This window comes from Nyctereutes procyonoides, unplaced genomic scaffold (assembly GCF_905146905.1).
Source record: "Nyctereutes procyonoides isolate TBG_1078 unplaced genomic scaffold, NYPRO_anot_genome, whole genome shotgun sequence".
Lineage (NCBI taxonomy): Eukaryota > Metazoa > Chordata > Mammalia > Carnivora > Canidae > Nyctereutes > Nyctereutes procyonoides.
The window spans coordinates 11,258,477-11,279,228 of NW_026575142.1; the positions used below are offsets into that span (position 1 = coordinate 11,258,477).

The window sequence follows — 20,752 nt, forward strand, 5'->3', positions numbered from 1 at the left end:
ATGTGGATACCACACAAATTCGGTTCTACAGGGTATATATAGACAACGTTACTACCTCCGGGTTCCACCCAGAGTGGGTACCCAGACCGCAGCCAGCACCGGCCTCTTCCTCGGAGCCACCACCGCCCGACGCAGCCACTCGCACTTTCAGAGAGGGTTCAGGTAGCTTGAAGAGCTTGGTGGAAATTTGCAGCAACGAGTTCCCCATCCTTGTACCAGGGCTGGAGTGACCGAGCAGCCAAGGAGGCAGGACAGTCTTCTTAAGAAGGAAAGAAAGAAAGAAAAGCAAAGAAGAAAAAAAATCATCCATCCCAGAAATGGCGGCTTTATTACCCACCCCCCTTGATCCAAATAACCCACCCCCTTATCGAGTGGTATTTTCCTGAAAGGAGCAAATACCCCCCCAGTGGCAGAAGAAAAGATGCAAGAGGGAGAAGAGAATATCCTCCGCCCATTCTTTTCCCCAGCGCGGGGCAAGCCAGGTTGGCTGGCAAAGCTAGTGTTCCAAGAAGTCTCACATTTACCTTCCTGGGCCCTGTGCGGGGCTGGCCTCTGCGTCCTGCTGCTGCAGACCCTGCGGCAGGCACTGCTGCAGGCACCGAGCTGCCCTGGGCTAGGGTCGGCGTGCTAATGGTGAAGGGCAGGGCGAGGGGTCATTCGAAATCATTTACAAACATATCACAAAGTTTCATTATTTTTGCTTTGCAGACAGCAGCACACAAGAGTACAAAAGTTCATGAATTGCACCCGCCCCAGCGCCTCAGCGCCGTCTAGGGCTCACCCCTCAGCTTGGGGCACCAAGGATACAGACACACTCAAGAGTCTGGATGGATTTCAGGGGCGGAAGGAAGGATGCTGGGGCTCAAGAGGGGCTTTGGGATCTTCCACCGTAGGCCGGAGACGTTACAAAAATTTTTTTGGATTGTTTTGATTTTCTCCCTTATGATCCAAAAATTAGTTTTAGCCTTATCCTGGATCTGGTGGGGGTAGAACGGGGAAACTCCCCTCCGCCCCCCAGCCTGGCAAAATTGGCGCCCTGTTTCTACTCTGTACTTTGGACACTCCCCACTCCACCCCCATCTTTTGGTTCCAGTGCTTTGGCTAGTTTGTAGGGATTTCCTGGGTGCCAATTCTAACGACAGTCCAAGGCTGCCTCCACACCAAATTCCCTTGTTCAAGTTGGGGGGGTTCCCCCTCCCCGCAACTTCCCCTAATGCCAAGCGTTCCCACACACCCACCTGCCTGGGGACACTGGGCCTAGGCTTTATCCAGACAAATTGGGAGAGCCTACTGGGCTGGGTGGGGACCCGGGTGAGGGTACACATTTTCATATTTGTTAGACGCTGTGACCTGCATTTCACCTTATTGCTCCACTTGTTCAGACAGGTCAAAGCCAACGAGTTATTGATGAACAAAAGCGTTAAATATTCACCTCCCGCTCAACTGCCCATACAAATGCTTTTGATCTCTGGGGCTTTTTGTGCTGTGTTCAGCTACAGGGTGCCGAATGTGGGTTTGCGAGCGAGGAGCACTGGCAGAGATAAGCACCCAGAGCCGGGGCAGCAGCAGGAAGGGGGCAAAACCAGGGTGTCCTGGGAACACCAGATTTTCCAGCCTGGAGCCCAGAACCGGTTTCATCTGAGCCAGACTTATTAATAGAGGGGAACTATGAACTGGGTGGAATCTCTACATCTGGGGGTGAACACAGCCCCCAGGAAGTCAACTAGGCTGCCCACCCTGGAGGGCAAAGAAACCTGGCCCAGAGCCAACCCCTAGCTTCTTCCACTCTGGAGTAAGGGTGCCTGGTTCCTATCGCCCTCCTACATTCCACCTCCCATTGAAAGAAAATAATCTCCATTTTGCAACGAGGGAGGAGTCACTGTGTCTTCCTTAATTCTCCTGCCACCACCTTCACCTTAATGAGATAGTCCTCCTGGCGATTTCACAGGCCTCCTCAGAAATGTACCTGTCTTCCGTGGCTCGTGCAACTCAGAAAGATCCAAACTTCTGAGCCCAGAACCCCAAGAATCTCTGCCCCCATCACCACCACCACCACCACCACCACCACGTTTGCCTGCAACACTAGCGGCCCTGGTGCGAAAATTCTCCAACTGCAGTTCCAGAGAAGCAGAGGTGAACCAGAAGGGTCGCATCCCTCCCTCCTTGCTCAGCCCGAGTCCCCAGCCCAGAGCCCAAAGCTCTGGGGCTGAGGCTGGGGCCGGGGGAGGGGCGAGGAGGGATTTCCACGGAAAGCTCAGAATTCGCAGCCCTTCCCGGAAGCGGACCAACTCCACACACCCGCAGCAGCCGCGGGGGGGGGGGTTACGTTTTTCCTTCCTTTCTTTCTTTCTTCTTTTTATTAAAAACAAAACGAGACAAGACGAGAGAAGGTTGGGCCAAGCTGGCCCGGGGTAAGCTAGGCTGGGCTGCGGAGGAGAGTCGCGTTGCTCTGGCGTCTAGCAGGTTGGTTCGAGCGGAAAGCGATGCTCGCCGAAACTTGTTAATAGGGCGGGCTGCTAATTAGCTGCAAGCTCTTAGCAGAAGCGTTGCCGCCGCGGAGCTGCACCTGTGCGAGCTGGGGAGGCCTGGAGAGGCCCCGGGGGACGAGGGCGGGCGCCTGCGGCTGTTCTCTTGGGTGCGTGACTGTGAACTAGGCCCCGAACCATCCATCCAGGAGCCCAACTTGGCGCCTCCTCTCCCAGGGAGCTTCCCTCGCCCGCCAGGCCCGGGCAGCCGCGGCCGCCCTCCCGCCGGCACCTCCCCGCTATCCCCACCGCCTCCGCCTTGCGAGGAAACGGGAAGGTACTCACGGGCCGCAGTCTCCTGGTCCCGAACCTGTTGCAAGGAAAACGGGGGGGGGGGTCACTCAAATTCCACAGGATGATAAAGCAGAGATAGAGGATACACAGAAAAATGACAAGGCCCGGACACCCCACCAATACCCAGACCTCCCCGCTTCGGGTGCCGCCCCCAGGATCTGCGCCAAGTTCTCCGCGGAGCCCGAGCCCGCAGTCCTCAAGGGCAGCCCCGGGCCGCCGGAGAGCCTGGCCCGGCACCTCCCCCACTCCCTGCACCCTTGGGCAAAACCTCACTGGTTGCTTGGCCCGACTCAGGCTGCCTGGAACAGGGTTTCCCCAGTGGGAAAACGGGAAGCGGGGAGAAAATGGGCCTTTGTGTGTTTCCTTCTGCACCAGCGGCCGGGTGGGCGCAAGTCCCCTGGGCTGGGGCAGCCGCTGCATCTGTCCCCTGCCCCAGCTCCCCGTCTGCCTCGCGCTGGGAGCCTCTCAACCCCCCTTTCCAGTTTCAGATTGGTTTCCAGTTCCCCAGCCCCAAACAGCGCCCCCAAAACCTGTCTTCTCCCTTCCAAAGAAGGACCAGGCATGACTGGGACTTGCTGTCCCACTTCTGCTCCAATTCAAAACAAAGGGCGATTTCCAAGGGAAATGAGGACCCAAATGATAACCAAGGAGGAGGAAAAAAAAATCGATGGGTTTGAAGGTAAATGGCAATGCTTTAGATTGTTATGCGGCTCTCTGGATGTGACAGCATTTTGTCAGCATTGCTTCTGGAGAGCCCACAAAGCAATCTCACAAAGCGGTGATCCTCACTGGGGCTGGTGACCAGGTTTAAGTTTTCATCTATTCTGGGATGGCAGTCTTCCCTGGGAAATCTCAGAGGCAAAGCCATCTCCATCCTCATCCTTTCTCTCCCTCCCCCTCTCAACTCCGCTCTCCCACTCTCTCCACCTAGAGACTACCACTGTTTAATTCCCGTCTGAGCCAGATGCTCCATTATGAGGAGGAGACAGACAGTAAGTCCCTTTTGTGAGATAGGAGTCCTCAGTTCCCAACTTTCTATGTCCAGAAGGGAGGGGAGGAAACCAGGATTCCCATTCTATTTGTTAATTCAGGTTTAGGCTAAAATGAAAATTAACTTCGCTGGGACTTCTGCTCACCCCAGGCAGGAAGGCAGAGAGCTCACCCACCCCTGGAGTTGTCCTGGAAAAAGTAATAAGTGACTTACTGGTTTTCTCTCCTAGTGGGCAAGGGAACTGGGAGCAGAACTGTCTCCTTCTGAGCCTGGTGCTAGCTGGAGCCTCTCACTTCCCTATCGCTGCTCCAAGAACCAAGCATCTGCACTTGTATGCTCTTAACCTAATTTATGGTGGGAATTATATTTTGGCTTGTCAACTCTCAAGCCATAAAACAAAGTTTATTGGAATCACGTGCTCGTAAATAGCCACTCAGGTCTCATCTCTGCACAACCATAAATAACCTTCGGCTTTAAACTTTTATTCACCAAATAAAGGTTCACTGCAACTGTTCTCTCACATTTAAATAGTTCCAAATATTCAGGATGCAAGGAGGGTCATATTCATATCAATACCCTGGGCTTTTCAAACAGCATCTTTTCAGAGAAGTCTGTTTAAGTGGGGGAGGTAGTGCTATTTCGAAAAGACTGGTTGGTGGGCATGTCTTATGAGTCTTTGGCTGCATTCACTGTGAGTACCATCAGCTCCTTTATTTCAATCATTTTCTAGCTCTAGATGTGGTAAATAAAGAGGAAAGTCAAAGGCTACTTCTTACTTGCTTATTCCAGGAGTTAGTTGAGATTTTGTTCAAACTTCAAGAGAAGAAGGGTGGTTAGGGAGAGGCTGGGTGGGCTTGGGATGGGGGTGGCAGTTGGAGTTAACACTTGGCTCTGTGTTGTTGTGGTTGGGCTCAGTGAGAAAGGTGAAGGTAGCCACATGCCTAGAGGTTTCTATAATTTGCTTAGCTCTGAAAGGGGGGCCTTTGCAAGTGACCAAACTGCTTAAAACAGCAAGACTTGGGGTTTGGTAAAGTGAGAAACTGGAGAATAGCCCCATCGGGATCTTTGGCAACTGAAGCTCTAAAGAAGGTTATAAAACAATAAAACAGCCCTGGTGTGAAGGGGACAGGGTGTGAGGAAGCAAATGAGGTTCTCCAGGAACCCAAGCCCAGGAAGTCAGATGTCCCTGCTCCCACAGGGCTCCGGGCTGTGCCCAAACCTGAGTGTCCAAAACCTGAGTGAAATGCTACACCCCTACACTGCCACTCCCACTAGAGGGTGAGCCTAAGAGAGAAGGAGGGAGAGCGCGCTCCTGCTGAGAAAGCCAAAAAAAAGGAGCTAGGGCCCGAGCACACGCAGCTCTCAGTGATATTTTATGCTGGGCCAGGTGGGGGTGGGAGAGATGCCCCCAGATCCCACCAAGGGAGGTAAATAAAAAGAGACTTGACCCCCAGCATCCTTCCATAGCCCACCAGAGTTTCCACTAATCAGTGTGAAAACCTGTGATTTCGACATTTCTGATGAAAAGAATGGGTGTTACGTGTAGGTTTGTAGAGCACACGCACACATACACAATTTCTAAATCAAATTCAGTTGCAAAAGTTCTCATCAGCAAGTCCTACCTAGCCCAAGAAAGAGATGACCCTTCTCCACAAAGATCTTTTTGCATTCTAATTTCCGCCCATTCCCTGTGTATTTCTAAATCCATTCCCTGATTTGACTTTCATTAGCTAGAAAGTGGGGAGCCGTTAGCTCAGACCGTAAGGCATATATTTCTTCCCCCCTCCCCCATTAGCTACTTAGGAGGCTCTTTTTCTTTTACAGTTGGTAACATCCGTTGTAAATATGAATAAAGATCAACTCTTCAAAAAATGATTTCTGATTCTAGAAGGACTGGGTGAGCAGCTTCAAAATTAGTCCCAGTTAATCCACGGTAAACAAAACAAAACAAAAAAAAAAACACCAAAACTCAGAATTCCAGAGGTTGGGAAAAGCTTTATTTTTCCTTAAGTTAATAAAACAGAATTAATAAAAGGATGTGTGACTTTCTAGGCAATGTGTGAGCTTTTCAGGGAGAGTGGGGTATAAGAAGGAGACCAGGCTGAGGAGGTGGTTGTTTGAAACAATGCAGGGTGCCTAAATCTGGGCTCACTAGATATTTTTTAAAATGAGTGGTGAGGAAGGACGGTGACTGGGCTTGCTTGCAGTCTTCACTGTGGCTCACACAAGAAGATGAATACAATGACACAGCCTACTCTGTATATTTAGATAATAACAGGAAAGTAACTAGCTATGCAGAGGAAAAAGGAGGAAAGGAAGACAGGCAGTGAGGCAGATATCTTCAATTACTTTCTAATCTGAGGGCAGCCAGGCCACATGATTAAAGAGAGAGCGTCTACCTTCCTACGGTCGGTCTTCCCTTGCCCCCGAGCCCCCAGGATGAATGAGAGAGTGGGGATGGGAAAGAACAAACTTGGTCTAATAAGAAGGCTGAGCCTCAGGGGAACAGCATACTAACTTGGCCAATTTGCTGGAGATTTCTCAAGGAGTTTCAATAGTGGTGGTGGTAGAAATGGAAGAAAAGGTGCGGAAGGAGAGGTTGAAGCCTTCTTTAAAGCCTGTAGTGAATTAGTTTTGGGGAAAAGTGGGACTCTGGGCACTATCCTTCTCCATTTGGCTGGAAAGGGCCAGTCCTGGGAATTCCTGCCCAGAGAGCTCCTATGAGGTAGGGGCCCGTGTAGGGTTCCACCAACCTCAAGCCAGAGCAGCTCCCAGGAAGAAGGAGAAAGTGAAGGGGCACCAGCAGGTATCAGCTACACTCCATATGTAATGAGGTCTGCCCTCTGTCTACCCTAAGGGCCCTTGCTATGTGGCCTCAGGGAAGAATATTCTGACATTGACTTTTAAGAGGTCTCTTGCCCAGAGGTAGTGTTGAGCTCTCCTCTTAAACCAAATGTCTGCATAACCAGGATAGATAGGGATTAAGACTCTGAATGAACTCCCTAGGTGGGGGGCAGATGGAAGAAGACTATGTAGGCCTGGCACTTGGGAACACAGGATGAGGGTTGAGCCAGAGGGGGGCTGAGCAGGGAGTCACAAGCAGGAGAGAAATATGATCCCATATTCCTGACACCATATTCTATCACTGAAAAAGGAACATTTCTCCCATTATCCTCAACCCTACCTCCTACACTGGAGTCTACTCACTGGAGCTCTGGTTTGGTGTCCTCTGGAAAGAAAAGGTGACCCCAGGAGAAAACCCCAATTGGGGAGATAGGATCCAAATGAATGGGGCTTGAGACAGGACTTTTGATGATGGAACCAGGGGCTAGAAAAGACTCCAGTGGTCATAAAAAGAGTAGGGTCTGGGATGGTCATCTTAGCACTCTAAGAAGCAAGAGTGGAGGATAGATGGCACAGGAGTTGGGGATGACTGGAGACTACAGCACTGCCCAATGCCATAGGCCAAACTTCATCCCATATGGTTGGTAGCTAAAGAGACTATTTGTGTTTTGAGAGAAAATCTGACCCAGGTGAACTCCTGGTTAAGCCAAGAGAAGTAGCTTGGTGAAGGGCTGCAGAGTCCTCGTTAGTAGAAGTCTATAAGCACAAGTCATGAAAGCCAGGACTAGAGGTTGGAACCTGGTTGCAAAGCAGTCTGTGCATGTGGGTTATAGCATGAAATGGCATTTACACAGCTTTTAAAAAGACAAAATCTCAAAAAAATGGTAAGGCTGATGGAGATTTGGGGGGATAAGTCCTCTCCAAGATACACATTGACATTACTGTGGCCCATGTTGGGAGCTGTGGCTCAGCCTGGGCCCTGGAGCCCCGAGCTCAGAATACAAGCAGATTAGGAGGGAGTGGGACACTTCTGGCATCCTCTGCTGTTGCCCACTGGCCTTGTGCTTTTCTACCCTGCTCCAGATTTCAAGAGACTAAAAAGGGGATATTTGCTTTGCTGGTTGTGACTGATGGGTGGTGGTGGAGGAGACTCTCTCAGGAAAGGCCTGAAGCCTTTCCATGGATATGCCTGGGTGCCATGGATATGCCATGGATATGAGGCTTCTTCAGTCTGGCATTTGCCCACTGAGGAGCTAGGGGCACTTCCCTTCTGGATGTGGCCCTGAAGTCTACCCATAGGCACTGGAGACCCAAGGGGGCAGGGCCTAAGAGGCCCCCTACAGCAAGAGGAAGCATCCCAGAACTATGTTCTCCTGGGCCTGCCACTTCCCGTGTGTGACCAAGCCTAGGCCTGTCTTCTCTGAAGGCTTCAAGAACTCAGTGAACCAGGTCTCTTTCAACATCAGGCCTGATGTTGACCAGAAAAAAGATAATTAAGATAAGCAACATGTACTGAAAGCTCGTTATGTGCCAAAGCACTTTTTAAAGTACTTGACCAGTGAGTTAATATCTGTAAGGTAGGTAGGATAATGCATGGCAAATAGTATTGCAATGTAAGTAAAAATCTTCATAAAAACCCTTCAAGGTACTCTTATTCCTACTTTTCAAATGAAGAAATAGGCCCAGGCAATTTGCCCTACTTGCCTGAGGTTACATAGCAGGTAAGTGGTAAAGATCTGAACCAAGGTAGTCTGAAATGAGAACATACTCGCCTTCTTAAAATCTCCAAGTTAGCAAGAAATCAAAGTCCCCTTCCCTAAATGGGAGCAATTAGTCTATGGAGGTAGTGGCATTTAAAAAATCAATTAGGGAGGGACCCCCAGGAACTATGGGGAGCAGGGTGCTGAGTTTTAAAGGGAACTTGGCTCCTGGACATCAAAAAACCATAGAAGCAGCAGGAGAGACACTTGACCAGTAGTTTGCAAATATAAGCATGCTTCCTAGTTGCCTTTTGGGAGAGTGTTTACAAAATGCAGGTCCCAGATACTCTGATTTAATAAGTCTGGCTGAGACCCAGGAACCTGAATTATGAACAAAGCTGAATGCAGATATTAAGAATCCTTGCCCTTAAGTACGGAAAAGAGGGAAGAAAAAGACTGCCTTGCCCACAGACAATGGAGGATCCCTGGGGTCGGGTGGGGGCGGACTGCTGAGGCTGGGTGTTACCGCGGTGCAAGAAACGCAGCCCACGGAAGCCCCGAAATGGGCGCAGGGGTGAAAAGGGGTGTGCGTGCGCGGTGTGGAAGAGCTGAGATGTGCATGTGCAGTGTCCCCACGCTGCAAAGTCCAGGAGATTCCCTCAAGCCCGGAGGGAAGCCCAGAACCCAGGCGGCGTCCCCGAGGGTCAGGGCGAGCCCTGCGGGGGGAGGCGCCGAACCCTGTGCCTTTCGGGGCTGCCGATTCTGGGTACCCGGGGTTGCAGGAGGGAAAGTGGCCAGAGCAGCAGCCCGGCCTCAGGGGGCTGCCTAGGCTCGTCGTGTCCTCCTCCTGCGGGCCCCTAGTTCCCTGCTTTTAGGAGCCCAGCGCGCGGAAATCGCGCCACCTCCGGGAAGGCGGAGGAAGTGAGGTGGCCTGCCACCCTGGGACCGGCCTTCGGGCTCCGCGGCCTCCGGTCGGCCGAGGCCGCCCGTCCCGGGAAGCAGCCGTCTGGGGGTGGGCCCGGCACCGACCCTCCACGGAGCCCCGAAAGCACTTGGAGGCCGCAGGAGGAGGGAGGGCAGTCACGTGTCCCCCCTCCCCCCGCCCGGGGCATCCCCGGCGCCGCCGCAGCTGGCAAGACGCTTGTCCTACAGCGCCTCCTCCTGGACAAGGCGACAGACAGCCGAGCAGGGGCACGGGCTGCCCTGGAAACCCGAGGCTGAGGCTCCCTCGCGCCCCTGAAGGTCTTCGGGCACCGAGGCTGGGAGGAGCCGGTCGCTGTGTCCCCCGGGGGGGGGGGTGGCCAGAAGTCGACAGGCTCCCGAGACCGCCTCCCACCCCCGGGCTCCCGGCCCCGGAGCGTGCATCCCCCATTAATTAGGCGAGTCCAGGCGGAAAATCCCTCCAGTTTGTCCGTTTATTTATTTATTTATCTGACCGCTCTCTGCTGAGCCGCTGGACCCCGCAGGGACCCCGCAGGGACCCCGCAGAGCCCTCGACCGGGACGGCTGCAGGAGGGACCGGCCTGAGGTTGGGCGGTTAGAGCCGCTCCAGGAGCAAAGGTCCGCTTCCCGGACGCCCCAGGCTGGAAAACAACCCGATGCAATCCCCCGAGGATCACACACACACCTTTTCTCTTAAGGTGTTAAAAGTGTGTGTGTGTGCGCGCGTGCGCGCGTGTTTCTTTGAACCCCTCCCGGAAAGAGGACTGAACGTCCCTTTGGCCACCAGCTCGCGTTTGCAGCCTGTGTCTCAAGTACAGATTTACACGGGGCTGGGGTGCGGAGTCCAGCCGACTGGAAACAACGTCGTCAAGGACAACAGGCTTGGCTATATTTAGACTGGAGGCCGCAAGACAGGCAAGAGGAGCGGCGAGCACGGAGGGAGGGCGGCGTGGAGCGCTCGGGAGCCCTCTTCCTGCCCGAGTCCGCACGCCCCCTCCCCCCGCCCGTGCCTCGCGGCGGGCTCCGGGCTGGGCCACTTCACTGCACATGCGCCAGGCGCAGGCGAGCGTGCGTGGCAGGCGCTTGGGGCGCTGAGCGGTGCAGCCGCCTGGCCGCGCCTCGCGGTGCCCGCCACGGCCCGCTGCCCGCGCGCCCACCTGCACGGGGCTCGGACGCCCCGTCTCAGCGAGGCGGGAAACGTCCTTTCTCTCCCTCTCTTTCTTTTTTTTTTTTTTCTTCCAGGAAAACCTGTCTGAAAACCCTCAGCCATCCTCTCTGATGTGCAAGCCCTGTTCCGCCAAACCCACAAAATCGCCATGTTGCCAGTGAACACCCTCAAGGTTGTCATTTGGATCCGCGATTGCACATCTAGTTTCTCCCGAGTCGTTAATCAGGGCGTGGGGTGGGGGTTGGGGGGAAGGGGAGTCCCCCCCCCCGCGTTCAGAAAGCACAACTTCTCCCTCATTCTGCACAACCACCAAGTCCAAGGGACTCGTTCCTAGAAAGAGGGTATCTATTCACACCAAATCCGGAAAAGTGGCCCTAAATTGGGCTTAAATCGGAATTCCGAGTTCTTGGTGGCTTCTCCCTAGCTTCCGGTGCCCCCGCGTGCCCTGCCCCGCGGCCGCACTGCGGCAAGGCCGTAAATACCTCTAACAGCTGCCTGCCTGCCCAGAGTGAAATACTGTCTTTGTTCCGATTTCCCTTGCTTCTCTAGCTCAGAAAACAGAAATCTGGCGAAATATACTTATTTGAAGGAGCGTATGATAGGAAAATAACGTTTGGTTTTCAGCCCTGGTGCTTGGCCACATTTATAATAGCGGACTTTGCTCTTTTCCCTGGTCCCCGTGAAGCTGCAAGCCCAGCTCGCAGCCTGACCCCTAAACACCGAGGCTCGGACATGTCAGTGGCCCCGTGAACTGCAAACGGACAGAGGTTCGGGCTGAGGACGCTGGGACTTACACTTCCTGGCTTGTGAGCTCTGAGGGTCCAAGTGTTTCTTATTTAATTTTTAAAAATTGGGTTTACTTTTTTAAATTGCGTTAACAGGGACAATGGAGGCATTTCCGGCAGCAGCAAAAGCGTTAACTGGTCTCCTCCTGGCCTGAGTTCAAATGTGATTTGCAGATTATTCATTCCCTTAAATGCAATCGACCATTAAGTTCCAGTAAGCTCTTAATGCTACCACAGGGCTTACAAAGAACCCTTCAGTCCTCCATATCTGCCCATGACCTCACCCTCTGCTGCCTGCGTAATAAGACCTGCAGTCCGCCTAGGTCCTTAGTCACTTGGGCCGCACTCAGCCACCCAACCCAGGGAAAAGCCACTGAAGCTCTGAACACTAGGGCTTGCCCATCATGGCCTCAACTCCTCCCCACCCCCACGCTTGTCCCAGCCCGCCTAGGGGGCCCCTTAGGCTTTGGCGCTACCAGGGGACAGGCCTAGGTCCTGCCTGGACCAGGGGCCTGTTTTTCAATGGTTAATGCCTTTTATACCAAGATGAAACAAAGATCTCAACAGCCATTGTACTGTAGTGGCGAAACAGTTACAAAATACAGACATTTCAAGCAAAAAAATATCACTCAGTTTCTTATTCCTGAGATTATAGTGACCCATGACAATTCCTCAGACTGGCCACAAATAGTGGCCCTCCATTTTGAAACCAGCGTGATTCCATCCCTAATTACTAAAAATACCTTTCTACAAAGATGTCATTTATTGTTTAGAAATACTTTATGGCCAAAACGATTACAAAGAATATTTGGAATATTAGGATTTGCCGCTGGGTGCTTTGGAGACGATATTCAGCGCTGCGCAGGTCCACCCCATGCGCAATGCGGCAGACTGTCCACAGGTTTTAATATTTCACATGGTGTTCGTGAGGGAATAGTCAAGAGGATTCGAGAGATGCATCCTCAAGTGCTGTTCAAAATCGGTGGGATAAAAGAGCATTCCCCCCTTTTTTTTTCCTGCAGAGGATTTTCTTTTGATGCATGTAATGTTTCAGTTCAGTAATTTTGAAGAAGAGGGTAAAATGTTGCCATATAACGTGTTTTGGGGGCAAAACCCTAGGACAGTGCATTTAGAGAGCAAAATATCTACTCTTTTCCTGTTCTGGCAAGTAAGAAACACACGCGACATTTGAACTTAGACCTGCTTTGAATTTCTTAAGTATCTGTTGGTTTTTTTACCCAAAACCTGCACCAGGTTTTCTGATACCATTACCTCCCAAAACATGTACCCATTTTTGTGACATAACATAATCCAAATTCACCTGATAGATTATTAGATGTGGGAGGCACCTTGCTTGAGTCATTGCAAAAATTCGCTAAGAACCAGAGAACGGTTAAAAATATTTAAGATGCCATCTCATACATAAGGCCCAATAAGCCATAAACCCTAGAAATTAGCCAGCATCACTCGCCAAAGCCGGGACAGACAAACCAAACCCATCCTGGGTACACAGAACTCACCCCACCCCCACCCCAAGCCTCAACCCTCAACCCTCAAAAAAACACCTGTTAGCCTCCCAGATACCTCTGACCACAGACACGCCGCGAAACACTGCTGGGAGCTGTCGAGGGCCTGCAGTGACCCACAACAAAGCGGAGACGGCCGGGAGGCACCTCGGGATTCGCCCCAGGGTGGGGATGGAGGGGCTCCCCACCCAGCGGGGTCCCCTCTGCCGTTCTCCCCCTCTCCGAGTCCCGAGAGGGGACGGGGCTTCCCTTCGGCTTCGGAGCCCCGCCGGACCCCACCCGGGGCCCCGGGGGACGCCCGCTCGCACGCGGAGCGCTGGGGAAGCAGGGGGCGCGGCCGGCCGCCCCGGGGTCCCGGGGCCGCACGGGGCGTCGGGCCGAGCTCCCCGGGCGGCCCCAGGCTCCTGGCGGCGGGGCCGGGCGCGGGGAGGGGCGGCTCTTACCCGGAGGCTGCGGCGCAGGAGGCGGCGGGCGGCCCGGCCGCCGCTGGAGTCCGTTAGGCGCTGCCGGGCTCCGCGCGCGGGGCTGCAGGGAGGCGCTCGCGTTGCAGACCCAGGCGCCTCGGAACCGCGGGCTGCAGGCGCCCGAGCAGGCCGGGCGCGGCGGCGGGAGGGCGGGAGCCGTGGGCGCCGGCGGGGGCCTCGGCGCCCCGGGCTCCTTCCGGGCTCTCCCGCCCGCCGGGCTCCCCGCGGGCTCCGGAGGCGGCCGCGGCGCGGCCCGAGCCGGGCGGCGGTGGGGCCCCGCGGGGCGCCGGGCGGGAGCCGAGGCCGCCGCGGACCCCGCAGCCCCGCAGCCGGCGACTGGATCCCACCTCTGCAGAGACAAAGGTTGGAAAAAGAGGGGGTGAGGCTCCAGGAAGGCAGAATGCGGGGGGAAATTCGCCTGGGAAATCAGGAAAAAGGCCGTGAAGGCGAGCGGCGCCTGCACATGACCAGCCGCAGCCAATGACGACCGCAAATAGGTCATAAAAAGGTCTATTACCAAGTTGTAAATTTTCTTCAAACAAAAAGGAATTTGCTGCAATTCCTTGCGGATTTTGCACATACAGCTCGCAAGCGCCATGTTTTTTCCTCTTTCTCTCCCCGCTATCTCCTGCTCGCTCGCTCGCTCCTTTCCTCCTCCGTTTCCTTCCTTCCCCCTCTCCTCTTTCTTCCTCCCTGCCCCTCTCTGCTCTCCCTGCGTCTCTCGCCTCCATGGTTCCTGACTCTCACCTTTTCTAGGAAGCATTTCTTTTGCTTTTTTTTTTTTTTGCTTTGGCTCGAGACCTCTGCTGGATCGAGCAGCGTTGTGTTAGAGGGGAAACGCATGCGGTGCGCGGCCCGGGCGCTGGGGAGGGCATCCCGCCGGGCACCCCCCTCCGACTCTCCTTGCGCGGGTCACTTGGCTTCCCCTCCCCTCCCCTCCCCTCCCCTCCCTCCCCTCCCCTCCCCTCCCAGAAAGGCCCGCTCCGGAGCGGCAGGCAGGCACTTTCGGTTTTTGCCCCTCTTCTCTCCAGGCGAGCCAGCCCCAGTGATCTTGCGCAGGAAACCTGGGCTCTGTAGGCCAAGAGAGCCCGCCCTCCCCCTAACGCCTCTCCGACATAAATTGGGGTCCCTCCCATTTCTTGGGGTTTCTAGGGGCAGGAGAGTCACCAACCAGCTCGCAGCTTGGAATTGGTTTTAAGTACTTGTCAACTTCTCCAAAACAGTTTGAATTCCCAACACTTGGCATTTATCTTCACAGAAATATCCTCCTGGACAGCACTGGGTTAAAGGGGAAGCAGTCTTTCTGGATCCCCCATGAGACCCCTTGTCATGTCTCCCCTAAGTGCAATTCTTGTTTCTATGCAATTTAATTCTAGTTTCTCCCTTTTCCATTGCCCCCCCCCCAATATTTGTCCAGCAAAAAGCCTGCTCCATGCATTATTGAAGAGGAGGGGGCTCCATTTGTTCGGGGGCGGGGGGGCGGAGGGAAGAGCGGATCCTCAGTTTCAGCCTTGGGGAAAAAATAGCCCTTTTTCTTCAAAGGCAGGAGTCACATTCCTTTTGCACTTCTGATAGGAGCTGCTCCAGAGAACACTAGCTGAAAGTAAATGTCCTTGAGGGCCCCAGCATTCTCCTCATCATTAATGCACGGGCATGGTCATCCAGGCTTCAGAACCTGCCTGGAAGAGGTAACCCATCCCCCCATCCTTTCAAGGACACTGTCTTTGGACTTCTGGTAATGCATCTATAAATATTTGCATTGGATGTCTACAGGTAGGTTTTCTGTTATTAACATCCTCACATCCAGTAAGTACCTAAGTGAACATAGACTTAAACAGGAAACACACAGCACCCTCTGGAGCAGGCCATTTGTATCCCTTGAAAAGGTTCCGATGACCTTGGATGTTTTTTATTAAAGGAATTCTGTTGCCATCTGTCAGCAAAAGTCGTATTCTTTCTAGAAACAGTGTGCTCTCTAACTTTGCTGGAGGGAACCATAGCAGTAGCCAAGGTCCATTAAAATGTTCTCTTTATTCCCTTGTCCACCCCCAGATGCCGGAAGAAGCATCAAACACCAGGGAAGCAGAGGACACAAGCTTGGATGTGAAATAGCAACACCTTATGCACTGAAGAATAATAAAACAATGTTTTTAATTACAAAAGAAAATGTGTAAGAACATGTGGGGCAAATTTGGGGGCCCTTCCAAGCTAGAACACTTTACACGGATCTGTACATATGGAACTGAACAGAGATTGCTCACTTCTAGAATTTTCTAAGAAATAATCTCAATTGTCAATTTTCCCCTACCCACATAAAAGCAGAGCTTTATGACCCTCCTTTTCAGCCTGGGGAAGGGGGGCTGGGAAAAGACTTTGCACTTTTGAAAAGGCAGCCATATTTGCACTTTTTCCCCTGTGCAGAGGTAATCCAGGCGATGTGCTGGGCTTTGTGGAACCTCACAAAATGGCAGTCCCCGAACTGACTTTTCTCTAGAAACCATTGAGACCCACACCCTCTTTTGTGTTTCTGGTCCTCGCAAACAGAGAACCTAAATCACTTGGAAGGCTTGGTTCTTTCATTCAGTGTTAACATTGGAGGGTCCTATTTTTCTCTAAACGGTTTACAGACCTCTCTAAGCAGACTCGAAGCATCCAGGGCCAAAAAGCATTGCCTAGATTTTCAAAGGATTCTCTGAAGGTTTATGCAAATTTCTGCAGCAAAAATGTTTGCTCGCTTCACGGCAACCCTCGGGTGTTTACAGATTTGAGCCAATTAGATGGGGTATCTTCTGTGCTCGTCACCTCCAGTCTGCATGAAACACCAAAATGGGGGGTTTCTGGCCACTAAAAGGTGTGTGTGTGTGTGTGTGTGTGTGTGTGTGTGTGAGAGAGAGAGAAAGAGAGAGCGCGAGCACGAGCAAGAGGGAGAATTCCCCAAGCTCTTTATTTAAAGGCAGATCCATGATTTTTCCCAGCTACAAAAAGAAACATGTAACTATATTTATTTATGACCAATACTTCCTGCAACGTGTAATCTATGTGTATGTACAAATACACCAAATGTATACCCAGAAAACCAAATTTGTAGGTGTACAAATACTCTGCAATGCACCAGCTATTACAACAGAGTTGGGTTTTTTTCCTCTGTACAAGACCTACAATTTTTAAAAAGATTTTATTTATTTATGAAACAGAGAGAGAGAGAAGCAGAGAGAGAAGCAGGCTCCACGCAAGGAGCCCGATGGAGGACTCGATCCCTGGACTCCAGGATCATGCCCTGGGCCAAAGGCAGGTTTAACCGCTGAGCCACCCAGGGATCCCCTTACAATTTTACTATGGGTTTGGGGCGATGGGTCAAGAAGGTATATACTTCCAGAGCAACACAGAATAGAGAGGAAATAAGGACATTGCTACTCCCCTTCATTTCCACATCCCTTCATTTCCCTTCATTTCCACATCCATTCATGCACTGGGTCCCCTGAGTCTTGCCCGAAATCAATGGCTCTAAAACTGGAATTTGGGGAGCATTTTTGCGCGGGAGACAACAAATTTTGCTAATAGAGGAATCACTTAAATGAAAGGTAGCTGGAATTTAGCCAGCAAGCAGCTCTAACCAGCTTGCGGCTGCAGCCACCATAGCCACTGCCACCGCTACCACCACCTCCACCAACCTACACCACCACCACCCCACAGGCTGCTCCCTAGCCATGCTTTCAGGCGCTTGGCATCTTTGCTCTACAGAGCAAAGCAGAGACTGCCAACAGCAGAGTCTCAGGCAGCACACGGAGCAGAACGTTTCCAAATCCAGCATGCACATTTGCAGCTGTCTCCTCTCGTGCAAATGTTCCTTAAGCCGCAGGCCACCCGTGACTTAAAATTGTCTCTCCTGGCTCAGGTCCGTGAATGCCACAACCACAGCCTCTTCCCTGGATAGAAAGCTAGGTGGTACTTCATTTCTGGCCCCACCAGAACATTCCCCAGGTTCTTGGAAGTGGTAAGCAAATAGCCCACCAACGCCTGAGGGGCTGGTTCGGGCCTAAAACCGATTCCATTTTCTTACCTGTGCAATAAAAAGCACTCTGGAAATTAAAATGTTACCTCTTTAAAAACAAACGCATCTAGAAAAAGCAAAGAGCTCTTCAGTGTCTACCTTTCCGTTTTGGGGGGAGAAGTATTAGTTTCCTTGAATTTCTCCTCTTCTCTACTACCCCTCTTCCCCCTCCTCTTTCCTCATAAAATGGCAGCTGCAGGAGCAGCCTCCAATGGAAAATGGATATCTTGTTAATAACAGATCCCAAACCCCGGCATCAGCACAGGCTCAGCGGAATAATCTGTGGTGTAACCTGGACCCTGGGTCTTCCCCCGCTGGGCCCACAACTTGAGTCCTTTGCGAAGTTCAAAGCTTTCACAGTATCTTAGCAAGGTTATTTAGAGCAAGACAAAGCTAGGGTAGCCCAGCCAGCTCTCTCTGGAATGAAAAAAGAGACCCCTCCCCTGAATTTATTTATTTTTACTGCACAGTGCTTGCAACCCCCACTCTTTTTTTTTTTTTAAATCAAATAGAAGCTTTGGTGAAACGTTGCCTTCTAGTAGTCCAGGTGGTGGTTCCTGACTCAGGGAAAGGATTATGTACGGCGCTCAAAGACACTAGCTCTAGAAAAAGATTCATTTCTTTATTGAGGAGCTAGCTATATTCTGGAGCGGTTGTTTACACTCGGATTTTTCTGCATTTGCTCTCAGGGCTTGTTTCAATAGGTGAGGCCATCCTGGAGAACAGCAGAGGACGTACCAACCGACATCTGAGACGCACACAAGTTGGCTCAAAATGGGCGTGCAAACAGAGCGAAGGGAATACAAATAAATATGGCACCTATTCAAAAAACGGAATCACAGCAGCGGCCACAGCATAGAGACCTAGCGATTTCAGGCGATACCAAGCGCAGTTCAAAACGAAAGCAAGTTGAGAAATAAGAGGCATTTCACGAGGCGACTCGCCAGAGTGAAAAGTTAATGAGTGAAAATGTTATAATCGGCTTTTCAAGTATTCATTCACTTTAGATGGTTAAATTGCTATAATTTGTATAGACTACAGAAAATTATTAAATGTCAACTATGACATTTTCCTGAAACTTCTGTCATTGGCCCAACATTTTCCCCCAAGCTTAAGGAAGCTGCAGAGCAGGACTACACATTACACTCTTCAGCTAACATGTGCTTTATGAATATTTGGCCCAGACTTTTCCCCGAGATATTACATTTACAAAACACTCAAACCTTTTAGGAGTAAACAAAAGGCACCCGAACCATTCATTATAAAAGCAAAAAAAGAGAACATAAATAATACGTTTTAATCAAATAACATAAAGTAAATATTCTGCAGGCATATTTTTTTAAAAAAATTAATAGATCTCTTTTAATTTACTCACCATAAAGAAATGATTTTAAGTGTTCAAGTGCACTTATTTGATTAATAAAGCATTTCATATTCAATTATTTAGTGCTAATCATTAGGAAGTTTACGTTGTTGAGGCAAATCACCAGCTCAGACATTAAAAACTACCATTATAAAAATATAGCAACAAGGTCAGTATCAAATTACCCTTACATAGGACAGCTCAAGGGCTGCTTCTGTGTGATACTAGAAACTTTTTTTTTTAAACACCCAAACCCCTCTCAAAGCGCAGAAACCTCAAGAGCAGTGACATGAAGGTAGCTTGAAATACAGGTAAAGTCCTTTCCAACAAAGAAAATAGATGGTGTCCAACAGCATGTGTTGATCATTAGTTTTAATAGTCTGTGGTAAAATTTTAAAGGTAGAAGTTAATTTGTCAGGCCTTCAGCTCTGTCTTCCTCCAGCTCTTGGGCTTCCTTCTTGGTTTCTCCATCCTTCGCCTCCTGTCGGGAAACTGGGAATTTGTCCTTGTTGTTCTCTTTTTTCCATTTCATTCTCCTGTTCTGGAACCAGATTTTTACCTGTCTCTCCGTGAGGGCTAGGGCGTGGGAAACCTCGATTCTTCTCTTCCTGGTCAGATAAGGGTTAAAAAGGAATTCTTTTTCCAGCTCTAGGGTTTGGAAACGACTGTAGGTTTGTCTTCCTCTTCGTCTACCAGGAGCTGCTGATTAAAAAAAAAAGAAAAGAAAAGAAAAAGGAAAATAAGCGTTTTGGAAATGTCATGGTGCCTCTGCAGGTTGCTGGAGCTTTCTGGAACAAGCTGAGGGATGAAATACACACAAGTCTCTCGCTCTGATATATCTATTTCTATATATATAGAATATGCAGGCAAGAGGAACAGTTAGAGAAGGTCCTCCCGATTGCTCTGTCCGCATCTTTACGCGGTTTCTCTACTTTAAGGGGGAAAAAAAGTATTACTTTATGAATAAGAGCCACTGTAGCTACACGAAAAGGAAAAGAAGAGGGAGAGGGGAAAGGTAGTTTTAAAGCTAGAACGTGAGACGAAAGCAGATTTCTCCCCCTCTCCCCGCATTAAAAATAAAAAAAAAAAATAAAATTGCATCCCAACCTTGTGGTCTCATCCAGGGAAACATTTGAGAAGGAGACGAGCTCTGATTTAAGTGGTCTGGGTCCTCGCCAATATTACCACTGGACGATTTACAGTCAGGATATTGTACCAGCTCGGCCTCTTGCTGGGTCGTAAAAATCGGCTGTCTCTGTAAGTTATCGTATCCGTAAAACTTCGCGGGCTCCCCGTGACAGGCAATCCCGCCGCAGGGGGGAGGCGGCGGCGGAGGCGGAGGATGCGGAGGAGGGGGGGGGGCGGCCTGGTAGGCTGCGGCCGGGCTGCCCCCGCCGGGCTGGAAGTAGTCCTGCCCGGGGCCCGGGCCGCCCCCGCCGCCGCACCCTGGCCGGCGGGCGGCGGCGGCGGCGGCGGCGACGGGTGCGGGTGCGCGTGCGCCTGCGGGGGCGCGTGCGGGAAGCCGGCGGCGCTGTTGCCATAGAGCTGCAGGGCGGCGGCGGCGGCGGCGGCGGCGTGGCGGCTGCCGACCTCGGGCGCGAAGTGACAGTCGTAGTAAGTGGGATTGATGGCCTCGCCCGCCGCGGCCGCCGCCGCCGCCGCCGCCGCGGCCGCCGCCGCCTTGTACTTGGAGTACAGCGGGTTCACGAAGTAAGAGCTCATCGGGGCGGCGGCGGCGGCGGCCCCGGGCGGGCGGCGCGGAGCAGGCAGGGAGCGCGCCTCGGCGCGGCCGCACTGCCGCGGGGGCCTCTGGGGCGGCTGCTCGCGCCGCCGGGGCCGCCGGGCTACGTCGCTGCCGCCGCCGCCGCCGCCGCCGCCCGCCCGCGCGCGCGTCGCCTCTGGGGCCCGGCGGCCGCGGGCACCCGGCTACTGGGCGCTCATGCCCGGCTCCTGCGCCCGCCGCCGCCTCCCTCGCGGGTCGCGGGGCCTCGCCCAGCCCCCGCGCTCGCCGCCCGCCCGGCCTCTCCCGGCGCGCGCCGGCTCGGCCGCAATATAATCGCCGACGCCCGGGTGACCTGCCCCGCTGCCTCCACTGTTTC

General features: G+C 52.3%; 2 protein-coding genes and 1 long non-coding RNA gene across 3 annotated transcripts; 1 reads left to right on the forward strand and 2 right to left on the reverse strand.

The window, feature by feature from the left end:
- Positions 1 to 7: 7 nt before the first annotated feature.
- LOC129498817 (translation initiation factor IF-2-like) lies at positions 8 to 13,970 on the reverse strand. The gene is made up of 5 exons (XM_055308364.1): positions 13,965 to 13,970; positions 13,219 to 13,588; positions 2,811 to 2,835; positions 525 to 627; positions 8 to 259 (listed from the first exon to the last, which is right to left on the reverse strand). Exons 1-5 carry the CDS (start codon positions 13,968 to 13,970, stop codon positions 26 to 28), a joined length of 738 nt encoding a protein of 245 aa, XP_055164339.1. The 3' UTR covers positions 8 to 25.
- A 255-nt stretch (positions 13,971 to 14,225) lies between these two features.
- On the forward strand, positions 14,226 to 15,406 carry LOC129498615 (uncharacterized). The gene is made up of 2 exons (XR_008662164.1): positions 14,226 to 14,927; positions 15,292 to 15,406. It is a non-coding gene; the product is annotated as an uncharacterized LOC129498615 (long non-coding RNA).
- A 2,485-nt stretch (positions 15,407 to 17,891) lies between these two features.
- Positions 17,892 to 20,450, reverse strand: HOXD8 (homeobox D8). The gene is given in 3 exon segments (XM_055307637.1): positions 17,892 to 19,355; positions 19,761 to 20,103; positions 20,106 to 20,450. Coding segments are annotated over 3 exon segments (909 nt in total). The 5' UTR covers positions 20,376 to 20,450; the 3' UTR covers positions 17,892 to 19,059.
- Positions 20,451 to 20,752: the final 302 nt, after the last annotated feature.

Coding starts and splice junctions, on each gene's coding strand:
- LOC129498817 (XM_055308364.1), bottom strand. Junction 2,836..13,218: donor TCCTGCGCCGCAGCCTCCGG/GTAAGAGCCGCC, acceptor TCCTTGCAACAG/GTTCGGGACCAGGAGACTGC. Junction 260..524: donor CCCGCACAGGGCCCAGGAAG/GTAAATGTGAGA, acceptor TTCCTTCTTAAG/AAGACTGTCCTGCCTCCTTG.